Below are 16,865 nucleotides of genomic sequence, written 5' to 3' on the forward strand. Positions count from 1 at the left end.
TATCTTGTTTTCTCCATCTATGGTAATTGAGAGTTTTGCTGGGTATAGTAGCCTGGGCTGGCATCTGTTCCTTGGGATATTCTCTCTAACATGAAGACAACTCCACTTAGGTCAAAAATTTTCCTCTACCATGATGTTACTAATCCTTAGTAGATGGGATGTGTTTTGCAGTGAATGGTGGTGAAGACAGAGACTCATGGTTACTCAAGATGCTGAGAACAAGTGACTAGTGATGGTTCAGCGCCCATTTATAGACATTATTTTGTTTAAGTCTGTAAGCTTGAAAGTTCAATACTGAAAGACTGAACTAGTGATATCCTTCTTACTGGGTTGCCAAACTATGGAAGGCATCTCACAAAGTCAGAGCTTGAATAGCAACTCAAAGAATAAGTAAGCAATTTTTATATAATTGTTTAGAACAGTAACAATATTAAGGAGCTAGGATCTCAACATTGCTTCAATAGCATTTAAATTTGAACATGGGTTTTAGAAAACCTTTTCGAATCATTATAGGTTGTACCTCTTGAAATTTAGATCCTTTACCACTTATATATCATTTTTCTTTTTATCTGGTATGATCTCTCATATGCTATTGGGGACCACATTTATGCTTTGCTAGAATATCTTTCCTTAGAGAAATTTCAGATGGATCAATTAGAAAAAGACTGATTTTTTGTTATCATTTTCCTATACACACACTTATTCTAAGTCAGTTGTATTTGTGTGTTTCATACTGTATTTGCTGTTTTAGTGTCTGCTTTTTATATCACACTTAAGTAGTGTGAGTAAAACTGGTATTTGCTTTGTATGGGTCTGGGCTGGTTGGTTTTGACATTATGGATATAGTCCCAATGAAATAAACTGATATTTATCCTCAATGGTTCAGACATTTAAGAAATGTGAAAAGATGAATTTCTACTTTTTCAATAATATTTTCATTGATTATTTGGGAATTTCACATCTTGAAGCCCAAGCACCCTTACTTTCCAGTCCTCTCAGGTCTGTAACCCCCTTTGGAGGAAGAGGAAAAAGAACAAGAAAAAGAAGAAAGAGAAAGAGAAGGAGAAGGAGTAGGAGGTGGAGGCAGAGGAGGAGGAGGAGGAGGAGGAGGAGGAAGAGCAGGAGGAGGAGGAGAAGAAGAAGAAGAAGAAGAAGAAGAAGAAGAAGAAGAAGAAGAAGAAGAAGAAGAAGAAGAAGAAGAAGAAGAAGAAATAGAAACAAGTATAATTGTCTCTATATACCTTGTAGCATGGTCAAACTCCCAGTGGCCATCCCATTAAAGAAAACTGAGTTCTTCCTTCCAAGCACCCACCAATGCCAGAACCCACCAGTTCTGGATAGCTGCACTTCAGCATCCTCATTGTAATTTTTAAGAGTTTTCTTACATGACTTTTGTATAAGCTGTTACTCTTTTTGTTACATGTGGATGTGGTAGTGGTAGGGGGTATCTTAGAAGTTTTCTACATCTCTCTTTCTGAACTGTGAGTCTGAATCATGGGAAAAGTAGTTTCCTTTCCTTTCACAGTTATCAGGAGCATTCATCATGGATTTACACATGGTTTCTGTTGATAGTGTGAACCACAAACACTCACATGGTCTTTGGTGTCACCGTGTACTATTGATCTCAGCATGGTCTCCTTTGGCAGTACAGACCATGGACATTAACCTGGACCTTTGCCACTGCACAGGCCACAAATGCCAGTCACAGCCCTCATTGGCAGCACAGGCCATGACTAAAACCATGGCCTCTGATGGCAGTGTAGGTCACTCAGATCAATATGTTACCTGGCAACAGCATGACTCATAGGCATCAGCATGGCTTTAGGCTGCAACATAGACCACAGACATTCACATGACCTCTGGTGGCAACACAGGCCGTAGAAATCAACACAGATTCTGGCCAAAGTAGGGTCAGAGACTCAGATACAACCCTTGGTAGCAGCATAACTCCAGACATCACTATGGCCTCAGGTGGCTACGCAGGTCACTCAGAGAAGATGAATTTTTGGAACCTACTCTATTTAATAATATACTCTGTAACTGTGTTTTAATGACCATGGTGAGTCATGGTCCTGAAAGTTATCCTGAGACTTGGTTTGTACATTTTCAGAGGAACTCATGTAAAGCAAGCATACCCATGTTGTTCTACAGAAGTGGAGCTAGATCCCCACAGCTGCTGCAGTCATCTGATCACTAGTCAGATGAGATAATGTTTTTGTAATCCTCATGGGATACTTTTCTCTCTCAGAGCTCCTTAACTATATAATTATCTCCTGGTTCTTGTTCAACCTTTTAAATCATGATTTAGCTACTGTTGTCTTCATGTAGAGGGAGCAACCAGAGGATTAGAGTCACCATGACCATTCATTTATTCATCTAAATGTTAGTAATCACTTAATAGCAACAATGATCTTCCTTAGACATGATATATTATCTAGATTCTACAGCATTGGCCAGGGAATAAAATCTGTAATGATCACATTTGTTGATGTCAGGACTCCAACTCAAGTAAAAGACTTGTAAGTATTCTTCTATCTTCTTATAGTAGAAGTCTTCATGCTGGATATTGTTTAAGTTGCAAATGTTGAAATGATTATCACCAAAGAAGATATATTTTTCGGTTCCAAGGACACTAGTAGCCTTTCGTTCAATATATTTTGTCAGTTTACAGTGAACTTTAAATCTTTTGACAATATACTAAAGATGATCACTGTATTTATCTTATTTCCAAATAAAGATGTATTGTTTCTTTCAGAGAATGAATTTCTGACTGGAGACCTGATCCTATACAAAGGTGCTGGACTTGAATGTTGTATTATTTAGGAAAGAAGGTAAGTCTCTAGGTTAACCTACTATCTTCATAATGTTACAGGGAGGTGAATTGTGTCAGCTTAAAGGCTAATCTTTCCCATTTAAGATATTTGATTTCCATATTGTTAGCTTTAATTTGTTTCATATAGCTAGAATTAATGTGTCTAAATACCAATGAAGTTTCATTAGAATATATATGTTTTATATGAGGTACAGAGGTATTGGTTTGTATGGTTTTGAGCAAGTAAATAAAGTCTTTATCTTAGTTTTTATCAGAAAATGTTAACATTAGTTACCTGGATTGATTGTTGAATTGATGGAATGGCTACAATATAAAGTGTGATTGTAATCTGGGAGCACATCATCATTACAGATAAAACTGAGAATTGATAGAAGTTACCACATAGGGGAGAAATTAGGCATAAAACCAGTTTTATAGTTTATAGTGCCATAAAATAGTTATAATTTTATGCAAGCGACAACCCACTATGAGAATACAAACTTGTGATCTTAAGCTCCCATTCTTCTGGTAGAGGTTCTTCTAGAGTAGGTGATATAGTTTATGAACTCATGATGATTGCACTAAAGTGTTTACTAGGTCAGCCACCATCATGTAGTTCTGAGGCAAAACAATGACTTCTGCATGGGAATGCGAATGAAAATTTCAAATGATATTCACTACTGTTGATAGTTCAGCCAATGAAGCTTCTGGAGGTCACAGGATATGTGGCATGCATCTGTACAGTAGTGTAGGCCTGGAAATGAGCCCACAACCTGAGGAACCATAGGGATCACCTTAGTGCCTTTGGAGACAGTGGAGGAGCCCCAGCACCCAGCACTTTTTGTGTCCCATGTGGGTGTTACCCAAAGCACTGTTACTTTTTAACATCAATGGTTCCTTTTATGGGTTTTAAAACTGTATAAAGATTTGTAAATCCAGTTTTTATCTCTAAACTGAAATTAACAAATGTAGATTATTTTCATAAAGACATACAAACTGACATTCATATTTGATTCCCACATTTATGGTTTTTATCTATCCATATTGACTCCAGACAATAAATTTAACAAAGACAAACAATGAGCCTGTCAAATGAGTTACTTTCTTATACTCATTATCAAGTTAAAAGTTTAAAATAGTATTTCTTCATAACAGAGAGCCAAGATTTACTTCAGAAAGAAGTTGATTTTAGGATTTGCTTGTTACTTTCTTTAGCCTTCACATGCGATTCAATGTGAGTACATTTCAGTTTCCATATTTCTCAATTGCGACTAATATACTTGACTCATAAGTTCTGATGATAAAGTAGGAGTTTCTAAAATGGTGATAGGGACACAGTAAATATTAAATAAATGACTTATACAGAGAGTTATGATCAATTTCAACTTCTGCATATATAAAATAATGCATTCAGATAAAATGAATCATTTTGCATTAACAAGATAATAGAATTCTACTAGCATGATAATGTTGGAAGATGAATGGTGGAGACTTCAAGAAATCTTTGTACCTTGTGTTATTCTTTGAAGAATATATCAGTATGAGAAGAAATAACATTTTGTAAGGATGCTTTGTTATTTTTAAAAAGTTTTTTCTTCTAAAGTAAATTGCATAATGCTTCAATCCATTAGACACTTTCCAAAGGATATATGCTGGAACATGTTGAGATCCCAGTGTTCTGAAGTCACAGTCATTGGGATTGCTGTAAATTCAAGGCCAGTCAAAAAAGCAAAACCAAACCAAACAAAACCAAAAGAAAACTTTCTCTCATGTAACCAGTAATGGTAAGGAACCAGTATAGCTCAAAAGAAACTTTGCAATTCTTCCTCTCCTTTTCTGTTTTGTTTCTGTTTACATTCTTAATTAAAAAAACAATTAAAATATAATTATATCACTTCCCTCTTTTCTTTTTCTGGTCCATCCCATTTTAAAAAACACCTTGCTTCCTCTTTATTTTTTTTTGTTATTCTTACATACATACACACACAGGCACACACACACTCACATGCACATGCAAACCCCTCTCTAAATATATAAATACAACCTGCTCAGTCCATTAAGTATTACTTATATGTATGTGATTTCAGGGCTGAGCCCTTTGTATTGAATTACCCACTAGGGGGCTCACCTCTTCCTATTTGAGTGTAGTTTTTGTCCAGCAGTAGAGACCTGTGAGACTTCCCCCTTCTGCATTAGTGTCTGTTGCTGTTATGCTTCTTGTTTAGCATATTGTTGAGGTGTCTTGGTTGAAGGTTTTTTCTGTCACTTTTGGAAAACAAAATCTCACAGCACATTTCCTGGTCCTCTAATTTTTACAACCTTTCTACATCCCCCTTCTATGTTGTTCCCTGGGCTGTAGGTGCAGGGCTTGTATGGTAAGTGTAACCATAGGGGCTGGGAACTTCATAATCAGTTGTTCTCTACATTTTAAACAGTTGCGGTGTTCTATCATTGTCTTCTGTTTCAAAGAGAAGTGAGGGGGGAGACCACATTTATCTGTGGGTAAAAGGATGCAGTTAGGAATTATTAGTTCATTTAGTAAAGTGACAGTAGCAAATACTCTTTTTTTATTAGATATTTTCTTTATTTACATGTCATATGATTTCTCCTTTCCCAGTTTCCCCCCAAAAAAACCCCCCAAAACACCAAAAAACAACAAGAACAAGCCCCTCTTTCCTCCCCCTCCCCCTGCTTGCCACCCCACCCTTTCCCACTTATTGGCCCTTGCTTTCCCCTATACTGGGGCACAGAACCTTCACAAGGCCAAGGGCCTCTCCTCCCATTGATGACCGACTTTGCAATCCTCCACTATACACATGCTGCCAGAACAATCAGTCCCACCATGTATACTCCTTGGTTGGTGGAAGCTCTGACAGTATTTGACTAATACAGAAGTAGAGGCTCACAGCCATCCATTGAACTGAGTACAGGATCCCCAATAAAGGAGTTAGAGAAAGGACCAAAGGAGCTGAAGGGTTTGCAGCCCCTTAGGACTATCAACAATATGAACTAACTAGTACCCTCAGAGCTCCCAAGGACTCAACCACCAACCAAGGAGTATACATGGTGGGACTGATTGTTCTGGCAAATATTCTTTTAAGACTCATGATATTTGTGTCTCCGGGTAACTTTTTAGCTAGGATTTCAGCATTAGACATGATTTCCCTATTGTTGAGTGGGCCATAAGTCCAATTAGAGAGCTGTTGACTACATGCTTGGTTTTTTACTTTTGTTGTTACATAGTCTATGGTTCCTTGGAGAGGGATTATCAGCCTAAGTGGAGTAATTTTATTTAATCTATCTATGTTTATGTATACACACAGATTATATGTATTATAGGTAATATTAAGTAAGTAATAATGTGATTTCTTATAGTTTTTATAGTGTTATTTTTACCTGCCTAACTTGCTCCTCCTGAGTTAAAGTCCTTCCTTATAGACTAAAATAAGTTATTTTTCTTTCACTGTGATATTTGTTTAAAATTTATTTGATATGTAATAAAAATGTTGGTAAATGTTTTTGAGCTAATTCCTAATTTTTTTAAAAAAATTGAAAAATATTCATCTGTATTATTTATTCAAGTGAGTAACATTTAAGAATCAAAGGGTATCTTGATCATTCTCCTGTGGATAAATTTCCTCCTGATTGAAGACATCATTGTGTAAAATTTAAAACCTCTATTAATGTAATAAAAGTTAAGTGCCATTATTTTATAGGATTTTATAGTGCCATTCTTTGTATGGGATTTTCTCCTGTGTTTGTTGTCATGATAAACTGTATATCAAGTGGATGACATAATACCATGAGATTATTCTTGATAAATTATCTTATATTTAAGCATCTTAAGTTATCAAATGACAGACTTGACACAATGGGAACAATGAAAAAAATTACAACTGAAATTAATTTGCTTCACCAAATTTTTACATGGTGTTATGGCCTTATTGTTTTTGTTACCAAATGTTTATGTTGGATTTGTCATTTTCAAAGTGAGAGTCATGATGTGGAGTCTTAGATACAGCCAATACATGAGGAAAGAGCACTTACGAATGAGAGTAATGTTTAACAAGACAAAAGCTGGAGAGATGGTTGCCTTTTTTACCTTGTGAAGAGAAAAAAAAAGACTACATCATCAGCAGATGATAGATTGCCAATGTCTTGATCTTAGATTTTCCAACTGTCAGGACAGTACTTGATAAATCTGTGATACTTATGTTCTGTCAAATTTATGGCATTTTGTTACATCATACAGAAGAAATAAAGACATTAGGCTATTATGGTGTAAAATAAGGGATACCTTTGTTTTACAAAGTTAGAAGGGATTTTGAAAATTTCCAGTGAGGAACTTATCTAAGAATTTCATGTGGACCTTGTTTTGGGCCTAAATTCAATTATAGGTAGAGTTACTAGATTGCGATATATCATCTCTTCTAAGCATAGAATGATCTATTTCTAATTTAAACTTGAATTTTGCTGCCATATCCTTTTTGGATCAGAGTGCTGGAAAGTAACATTAGAATCCTGAAGGAAAGCATGGAAAGGACAGACAGAAAGGACCAGTAGCACCTTCTCCATCCTCATTCTCACCTCCTTTCTCTTTGTTGCAGGGCAGTCACATAATCTCCAATGGAGAACAGTACAGAGGTAACTGAGTTCATTCTCACAGGATTAACAGATGACCCAGAGCTCCAGATACCACTGTTCATTGTCTTTCTTCTCATCTATCTCATCACTGTGCTTGGGAACCTGGGAATGGTAGGGTTGATTCTGCTGGACTCACACCTCCACACTCCCATGTACCTTTTCCTCAGTCACTTATCTCTGGTGGACTTTGGTTATTCTTCAGCTGTCACTCCCAAAGTAATGGCAGGTCTCCTTTCAGTAGACAAAACCATAACCCACAATGCTTGTGGTACCCAGTTCTTCTTCTTTGTAAGCTTTATAACTACAGAAAGCTTCCTCTTGTCTGCCATGGCTTATGACCGCTATGCAGCAGTGTGTAAGCCCTTGCATTACACCACCACCATGACCACAAATACATGTGCTTGTCTGGCTATAGGCTCCTATGTCTGTGGCTTCCTGAATTCCTCTATCCACACTGGGAACATTTTCAGTCTCTCCTTTTGCAAGTCTAATGTGATAGAACACTTTTTCTGTGATGCTCCACCTCTCTTGACCCTCTCATGCTCAGACACATCTGTCAGTGAGATGGTAATTTTATTTGTTGTGGGTTTCAATGATCTCTTCTCCATTGTGGTCATCATGATCTCCTACATGTTTATCTTCATCACTATTCTGAGGATGCATTCATCTGAAGGACGCCAGAAGGCCTTTTCCACATGTGCTTCCCACCTCACTGCAGTCTCCATCTTCTATGGGTCAGGCATCTTCATGTACTTGCAACCTAGCTCCAGTCATACCATGGGAAGTGACAAGATGGCATCTGTGTTCTATACCATGGTCATCCCCATGTTGAACCCTCTGGTCTACAGTCTGAGGAATAAAGAGGTCAAGAGTGCATTCATAAAGGCTGTGGAGAAAGCAAAAATTTCTCTAGTATCCACATTTTAATTAATAGAATCTGCACAAAGGCAGTTTTATCTACCTCAAATTATTTTTTCCTCAGTTCAACAAATGGATTTTCTTAGGGAATATTCTCTATTAAATGTTTTTAAACTCATGTAAGTTTCTACTATTTTATTCTGGTAGTATTGGGATTGAATCTAGTGCCTGGCACCTGGTAAGCAAGTTTCTTTCCAATGAACTAGATTTGATGTTCACATTTGGACATTTTGATATCATTTTCTGTGCAATGGAAATTCTGTCTTTCCTCCCATCTTCATTAGGGTTTCATTGTTGTGATAAACACCATGACTACTACAACTCTTATGCAGTATCTTAATGCCTGCTAATTTTCCTTGGTATCTCCAACTCTATTTTCTTCTGTGACTAAATGTTATGCCTCTCCTCATTACTCCTTTGTTCAAAACATGTTAGCTTTATTTTTGTCCATTCTAATAATATATTTTCTAAAGTATCTATCTTCAAGGTCTGGAATGAATGGTTAATGGTTTAAAAGCCTTGAGGTGGCCTGAGAAACTTCCAGCAGGAATATTAACATGACTGATAACAACTGTGGGCTGACAGAATCCTGTATAAGCACACAGCATTATGTGCCCACAATTTTCACCATACCCTGGTTTAGGGGAAGATGACATAGAGGACTGGTGCCCTTCAGTTGTTCTGATTAAAGAACAATTTTTATATTAAAAACAAAATAGTTTGGCTAGACTATTATTTGTTCCAACTGATATTTATACCTTAGAAAGCTGCAAATTAAGTAGATGCAGTTCTGTAAGTACATGCTCTATCTACAGAATTTTTTCCTCACTCAGTTAACTGTGTTTAGTAAAAGAAAACCATAAACTCTAAATAGGGCTCTTATAGGGATCTGTTGGATGAATAGTGGCATTCCTTTGGAAATTTATTGATTTTTTTTGGAAAGTTCTTTAACATTACCATCACACACACACACACACACACACACACACACACACACACACACTCACACACACACTCCAAAAATTACTGGCCCAAAACATTCAGAAAGTCTGAGACACCATGAAAAGATTAAATCTACAGATGATAGGAATAAAGGAAGGAGATAATAATACCCCAGGTCAAAGGCACAGGACATATTTTCAACAACATAATAGAAGAAAATTTCCCTAGCCTAAAGAAGGAGATGTCTATTAAGGTACACGAAACAAGTAGAACACAAAATAGAATGGACCAAAAAAAGAAATTTCCTCCTATTTGTCTGCAAACCCCTTCAGTTCCTTGGGTACTTTGTCTAGCTCCTCCAAACAAGGAAAGGGGATAACATTTGAAATGTAAATAAAGAAAATATCTAATAAGAAAGAAATTTCCTTGACACATAATAATCAGAGCACTAGATGTGTGGAACAAAGAAAGAATATTAAAACTTGCAAGGACAAACATCAAATACCATATTAAGGTAGACCCTTTAGGAAAAACACATGACTTCTAAATGGAGACTATAAAAACCAGAAGAATCTAGACAGAGGTTCTACAGACAAATATCACAAATATTATCCAAGACTACTATTTATAGCAAAACCTTAAATCACAATTGATGGGGAAAATAAGACATTCTATGATAGAACCAACTTTAAACAACAAATCCAGCTCTATATAAGGCACTAGAAGGAAAACTGTATCCTAAGAATGTAATCTCACCTCCCCCAAACTAAAGAAATAACCCCAGATTAACAAATGAAAAGAGGGAACACACATACATGAACATATACCTCACCATCACCAAAACAATGCTTGATTATTCTAAACATCAATGGTCTTAATTCCTCAATAAAAAGATACACTCATAAAAACCAGGTTCATCCTTCTGCTGCATCCAAGAAACACACATTAACACCAAGGATAGTCACTACCTCAGGGTAAAAGAACAGAAAGATATGTAAATCAATTGACCTGAAAACAAACTGATGTAGTCATTTTAATATTTGATCAAATATACTTGGACCAAACTAATCAGAATGGATAGAGAAGAATGATCAAAATAATCATTTACCATGATACAGTAGGCTTCATTTTAAGGATGAAGTGATGGTTCAATATATAAAAATCTGTTCATGTAATCCATCATATAGACAAACTGAAAGAAAAAAAAAGCATGATAATCTCATCAGATGTTGAAAAAGCTTTCAACAAAATTCCAACACAACTTCATGATAAAAGTACTGGAGATATTTGGAATAAAAGAGATGTACCTCAAAAAATAAAGGCAGTTTAGAGCAAACCCATAGTTAATATCGAATTAAATGAAGAGAAAGTCAAAGCAATTCCACTAAAGTCAGGAAAAAAAGGCTGTTCACTCTCTGTCTTCAAAATAGTGCATCTTCTGAGGCCTCAAGTCTCTCTAGGGTTAGGTTCTTCACTCACTGAGGCCAGACCAGGCAGTCCTCTTGTGTTGGGGGCCTTTTTAGCTGCTGTATGCTGCCTGGTTGGTGGCTCAGTGTCTGAGAGATAATTGAATTCGAGGTCAGTTGAGATTGCTGGTCATATTTATAGGATTGCCCTCTTCCTCAGCTTCTCACAGCCTTTCCCTAATTCAAACACAGGGGTACCCAACTTCAGTCCATTGGTTTTGTGTAAGTATCTGCATCTGTCTCAGTCAACTACTTGTTGGGTCTTTTGGAGGGCAGCCATGCTAGGCTCCTGTCTGTAAGTACACTATAGCATTAGTGATAGTGCCAGGTCTTGGGCCTTCAATTGAGATAGGCCCCAGTTTGGGTCAGTCAATTAACCTCCTTTCTCTCAGTTTCTTCTCAATTTTTGTCACTGAAGTTCTTTTAGACAGGAACAATTCTGGGTCAGAGTTTTTGACTATGGGATGACAACCCCATCCCTCCACTTGATGCCCTGTCTATCTGCTGGAGTCTGCAAGTTCTCTCTGTCTCCACTGTTGGGAATTTAATCTAAGGTCCTTCACATGGAGTCCTGAGATTCTCTCACCTCTTAGGTCTCTGGTGTATTCTGGAGGGTTACCCAGCTCCCATCTCCTGAGGTCGCACATTTCCATTCATTCTGATGGACCTCAGCGCTTCACTACTCTGTTACCCCCTCCTAATACCTGATCATGTTTCCCTTTTCCCCTTCCCCTCTCTCCCATCCAGATCCATCCATCTCTCTGCCCTCTGCTTTCTTCTCCCTCCCAAGTGGGATTGAAGCATCCTCACCTGGGCACACCGAATTGTTAACCTACTTGAGTTCTATGGATTTTATCCTGGGTATTCTGTACTTTTTTTGGCTAAAATTCACTTATTACAGAGGTCATACATGTCATTTTGGGTCTGAGTTACCTCATTCAGGATGATATTTTCTAGTTCCATCAATTTGCCTGCAAAACTCATGATGTTCTTGTTCTTAATAGCTGAATAGATTGTGTAAATGAACCACATTTTCTGTATCCATCCTTCCATTGTGGGACATTTGGGTTGTTTCCAGCTTCTGGCTATCACATTAAGGCCACTATGAATACAGTGGAGCAGGTGCCCATGTGGCATAGTGGGACATCTTTTGTGCATATGCCCAGGAGTGGTATAGCTGAGTTTTCAGGTAGATCTATTTCCAAATTTCTGAGGAACCATAAGATGGATGAATATCCAGGGTGGTTGTACCAGTTTGCAATCCCAACAGCAATGGAGGAGTGTTGATCTTTCTCAACATTCTTGCCAACATGTTTTGTTGCCTGAGTTTTTTTATCTTAGCCATTCTGATTGGTGTAAGGTGGGATCTCAGGGTCATTTTGACTTGCCTTTCCCTGATCACTAAGGACTTTGGACATTTCTTTAGGTGCTTCTCAGCCCTTGGAGATTTGTCTATTGTGAATTCTGCTTAGTTCTATACCCCATTTTTTGATGGGTTGTTTGGTTTCTTAGAGTTTAGTTTCTTGAGTTCTTTATATATTTTGTATATTATCCCTCTATGGGATGTGGTGTTAGTGAAGAATTTTTCTCAATCTGTAGGTTGCCGATTTGTCTTATTGGCTATGTCTTTTTCCTTACAGAAGCTTTTCATTTACATGATGTTCCATTTATTAATTCTTGACCTTAGAGCCTGAGCCACTGGAGTTTTGTTTAGGAAATTTCCCCTCCAATGCCCATGAGTTTGAGGCTCTTTCCCACTTTCTCTTTTATTAAATTCAGTGTTTCTGGTTTTATTTTGAGGTTTTTGACTCATTTGCAAGGTGACAAATATGGATCTATTTTCATTTTTCTAAGTACTGGCTGTCAGTTAGACCAGCACACTAACCTGGGACCATGGGGGCTCACAGAGCCTTGGGCCACCAACTAGAGAGCATGAAGGAGCCTAAGCTAAATCACCTATACATTTGTAACAAAAGTGCAACTTGGTCTTCTGGTGGGTCCCCTAAGAAGTGGAGCTGGAGCTGCCTCTGTCCTTGGTCCCTCCCATTGGATCCTCTTCCTTCTACCTGGACTGACTGCTTAGGCCTCAGTGGGAGAGGATATGCCTAGTTCTGCTTGGACTTGACTTCCCAGCGTGGTGTGGTACCCAAGTGGAGCTCCTTTTCTCTGAGAAGTGGTGGGGGTAAGGGGGGGAGGTATTTGTAAGGGTGGTACTAGGAAGAGTGGATTGGGGTGTACAGTGAATAAAAGAAATAAATTTCAGATTACCAAAGAAATAAAAGGGTCATTGTAAATTACCTTTAATAAAATCTAATAATGTTTTAAATTGACAAAAAAGGTTGAAAGCATGCATACTGTACTTTATGCCAATATATTAAAAAAAAACTTTTAGAATCACTTCACTTAATTTTGCCATTTGTGCTTTTGTTGAAATGGGGTATTACCCAGAGGAGACTTCAACAGTCTCATAGCAGAATAGGAAGGGGAGTGAGTGAGAGACTAGAGTAATTCTATTTTCATGTGTTTCTTATTTTATCTTTTGAGATTTCAAGTATAAACGTGTTATGGTTATACAAAATGATTTAAACCAGCAGAAATACTTATTAATAGGAAATTTCAGAATTATTCACTTGTGAATGTTAAAGTAGAAACACGTACTTTCAATTAATTATTAATCATGTTTTCACTTGATTCATGTAAACAGAGAGAAATAAATATTACACATATATTATATTTATAAAAAGCAAATGATATATTAGATTATCATCACCATATTAGTGATAAAATACAAATCACCAAAATAAATTTATGGAAGAAAAAGTTTATTTAGGATTACAGTTTCAGAGAGATAGAAGCCCATCATGACAGCAGACTTAGCAACAGAGGCAGGCATTGTAGGAGCTAGAGGCTGAGAGGTCACATATTCAACCACAAACATTAGGGAGAGGAAAACCTTGAATATGGGGGCAAGGCTACAAACACTCAAAAGCCTGTACCTCCCCTAGCAAGGCTCTACTACCCAAAACTCCTCAAGCAGCACCACCATCAGGTGACCAAGTCTTCAAATAGGAGAATTTCTCATTCAAAACATTATATTTACTAGATGCTTTATTCATTTTTAAAGTTCTCCTGAGAAACAGCATCAATAGGATATAATATAGCTGGACAACTTGAAGGTATTTCTTCTAGGCATTGGTTTATGTGATATGGAGGTTGAGAAGTAACATGATAATCTGCCTTTAATCTTGAGAAGAGAAGATGCTGATTAATGCAATCTGACAGATTTGAAAATCAAAGTTTAGAGTCAGGAAACTGGGTTATAGCACATCTATATTCTTCTCAGAATAGATTTTAAGGATTTTAGGTAACTTTGCTGTTTTTCTGACATCTTACTGACACTTAAATTTAATTAAACTAATCAAGGTGCTGTTAAAAAAGAATTAGGACCAGATCATCATTTCTGATGTCTGAGAGTGAGAAAAGATGAATGCTCATGGCAAAGGGAGAAGGGAGGAAAGGACAGAGGAGATCAGGGGCAAGGAAGATAAAAGAAGAGGAAGGGAAGTAGGAGGGGAAAAGGAATGAGGTCAAGAGAGACAGAGAGGAGGGTTGTAATTCCTTGAGGTTTAAGTAGTGAGATCATATTCACCCACATAGATGATAGAATTTTTTAGTTTCTAATTTAACTTTATAATTCTAGAAACCTGAATTCTTAGAAATATGGTCACAGGAATACTAGTAATGGAGTTAGTTGAACACATAAAATTAAGCACCACAAATAGCCACATTATGCACACATTTCTATAAAATTTACCATACTCATGTGCATATCATAGAACACCTCCATATACTTCTCAGTTCATGATATTCATTTTAAATTTGCTTTATTTGTATTTGCATTGACATGTAGTAGGAAAAATGCATGTAGTTAAGTGATATATCCGCATTCTTTTTTGTTTTGTTTTTTTTTTCTTTTTTGTTTTTTTTTTTGTTTGTTTGTTTTTTTGAGACAGGGTTTCTCTGTATAGCCCTTGCTGTCCTGGAACTCACTCTGTAGACCAGGCTGGCTTCAAACTCAGAAATTTGCCTGCTTCTGCCTCTCAGATGCTGGGATTAAAGACACAACACTGCCAGGCTTAGATCAGTTTTCTTAATGTGATTTTGAAAACCCTATACTATTGTATATCATGCAAGTATCCAATTCTGTATAAAATATTTTCCAAGAATTTTTGAAGAATTAGTAAGGATATAATTTCATCTACTTGAATTTGTTTTGGACATCAACTATAATTCAGTACAGGGAGGAGATCTGAGAAGAATGAAATTACAAACTGCACCATACTAAATTAAATTAAAATTCTATTTTTTTTGCTTTTAGCAAATGAATGCATTCTTTATCCTTAATAATGTAGTATCAACTTTATAAGTGCATTCTTGACCTCCTTGTTCCTCAGGCTATAGACTAGAGGATTCAGCATAGGAATGACCATGGTATAGAACACAGATGTAACTTTGTCTGTGTCCATGGAATGACTGGAGCTGGGCTGTAAATACATGAAAATGACAGTTCCATAGAAAATGGAGACTGCAGTGAAGTGGGAGGCACAGGTGGATATAGCCTTGTGATGTCCTGAAGCTGAGTTCATTTTAAAGATGGTAATAAAAATTAACATGTAAGATGTACAGATAACTATTAGAGCAAAAAACACATCTAAACTTTCAATGTAAAGAAGAACAAGTTCCCTAGCTTGATTATCAAAACAAGTGAGAGCCATGATTGCAGGAACATCACAGAAAAAATGATGGATCACATTAGACTTGCAGAAGGAGAGAGTAAATATGTCTGCAATATGGATGGAGGCACTCATGAAACTGATGACATAAGAGCCAGTGAGAAGCCATGTATACATACTTGTAGTCATGATGGTGGCATAGTGTAGGGGCTTACACACTGCTGCATAGCGATCATAGGCCATTGAGGCCAACAGAAAATTCTCCACAGTAGCAAAGGCTCCAAAAAAGAACATCTGAGCAGCACAGTCATTGTAAGAAATGGCCTTGTCTCCTATTAGGAGCCCAGTCATGACTGTGGGGGTGACAGCAGAAGAGTAACAGAAGTCCACCAATGATAGGTTACCAAGGAAAATGTACATGGGGGTGTGGAGCCGAGAGTCCAGGACAATCAGCAGGATCATCCCTAGGTTTCCCACCAGGGTGATGGTGTAGATGAGAAGAAAGGTGACAAACAGGGGAAGCTGCAGGCCTGGGTCATCAGTGAGTCCCAGAAGAATGAACTGTGTCACTTCTGTCTTGTTTTTCATTATTGTCATCTTATAATCACTGTATTCTCCATAGTAATAAAAAAGAAAAATATGATGACTTGAAAATTCCATGGAACTTAAAAATATGTTCTTTAAAAGTGATTTTTTTCATACAATACATTTTGATCATATTCTTTCCCCTTCTCTCAATTCCTCCCATTTTCTTCCCACTTCACTAGCTATGCCAACTTGTATTTCTACAGTGCAGGAAACTAGCATGGGCTTTAGCATTAATGTGGGTGAATTAATTACACACATGTCATATTGAAGGGCTCTTAATGGAATTCAAAATTTCAAAATTTTATGTATTAATTGGGATGTAAACAATTTAATAAATTGATTAATATGACTTTTATAAATAATTCTGTCCATGAATCCATGTTCCATTATTATTTGAGAAATACTCAGCACCTCCTTTCCTCTCACGTCTCAAGAACTACTACTGAGATTTTATGTATGTCACTTCTCTATTTTCTACCACTAATATGATATAGACTGTGCCAAGCTCTGACCATATGCTTTTGAGGTTTTATTTCTGTATTTTCTTAGGTAAAATTGAATTTAACTGAACTCATTGTTTTGGTTCAAACACACCAAAATTTTGGGGTTTCATAGTTAACTACAGTACCATTTGATTAGGCAGTAATTTCATTCATTTTGCCACATATTTTTTCATTTTGGTGGTAAAAGAAAGAAAACCATGAAATCTAGAACATGAGATCTTACCTTCTTTAATACCAATGCTGTACAATATATATATAT

The 16,865-nt window shown here is 36.9% G+C and overlaps 3 protein-coding genes across 12 annotated transcripts in view; 2 read left to right on the plus strand and 1 right to left on the minus strand.

Moving 5' to 3' along the window:
• The first annotated feature begins 2,752 nt into the window (after positions 1-2,752).
• LOC116103613 (olfactory receptor 5B2-like) overlaps positions 2,753-16,865 on the plus strand; it is a 58,928-nt gene continuing 44,815 nt past the window's right edge. For 5 of the 10 annotated variants that reach the window (XR_004123512.1, XM_031389815.1, XM_031389821.1 and 2 more), the window contains exons 1-2: positions 2,753-2,831; positions 3,968-4,046. The gene's annotated coding sequence lies outside the window, so the exon portion shown is untranslated. Of the gene's footprint in view, positions 2,832-3,967; positions 4,047-7,419; positions 7,457-16,865 lie in introns of those variants that run through there. The other 5 variants (XM_031389818.1, XM_031389816.1, XM_031389824.1 and 2 more) reach the window with 4 other exon arrangements.
• LOC116103616 (olfactory receptor 5B12-like) lies at positions 7,426-8,383 on the plus strand. The gene has a single exon (XM_031389829.1). The coding sequence runs from the start codon at positions 7,439-7,441 to the stop codon at positions 8,381-8,383; it is 945 nt and encodes a 314-aa protein (XP_031245689.1). The 5' UTR covers positions 7,426-7,438.
• Positions 15,086-16,185, minus strand: LOC116103617 (olfactory receptor 5B2-like). The gene has a single exon (XM_031389830.1). The coding sequence runs from the start codon at positions 16,173-16,175 to the stop codon at positions 15,183-15,185; it is 993 nt and encodes a 330-aa protein (XP_031245690.1). The 5' UTR covers positions 16,176-16,185; the 3' UTR covers positions 15,086-15,182.

Source organism: Mastomys coucha, unplaced genomic scaffold (genome assembly GCF_008632895.1).
Source record: "Mastomys coucha isolate ucsf_1 unplaced genomic scaffold, UCSF_Mcou_1 pScaffold21, whole genome shotgun sequence".
In the NCBI taxonomy this organism is placed as follows: Eukaryota; Metazoa; Chordata; class Mammalia; order Rodentia; family Muridae; genus Mastomys; species Mastomys coucha.

Coding starts and splice junctions, on each gene's coding strand:
- LOC116103616 (XM_031389829.1), top strand. CDS start 7,439: ATGGAGAACAGTACAGAGGTAACTGAGTTCATTCTCACAGGATTAACA.
- LOC116103617 (XM_031389830.1), bottom strand. CDS start 16,175: ATGGAATTTTCAAGTCATCATATTTTTCTTTTTTATTACTATGGAGAA.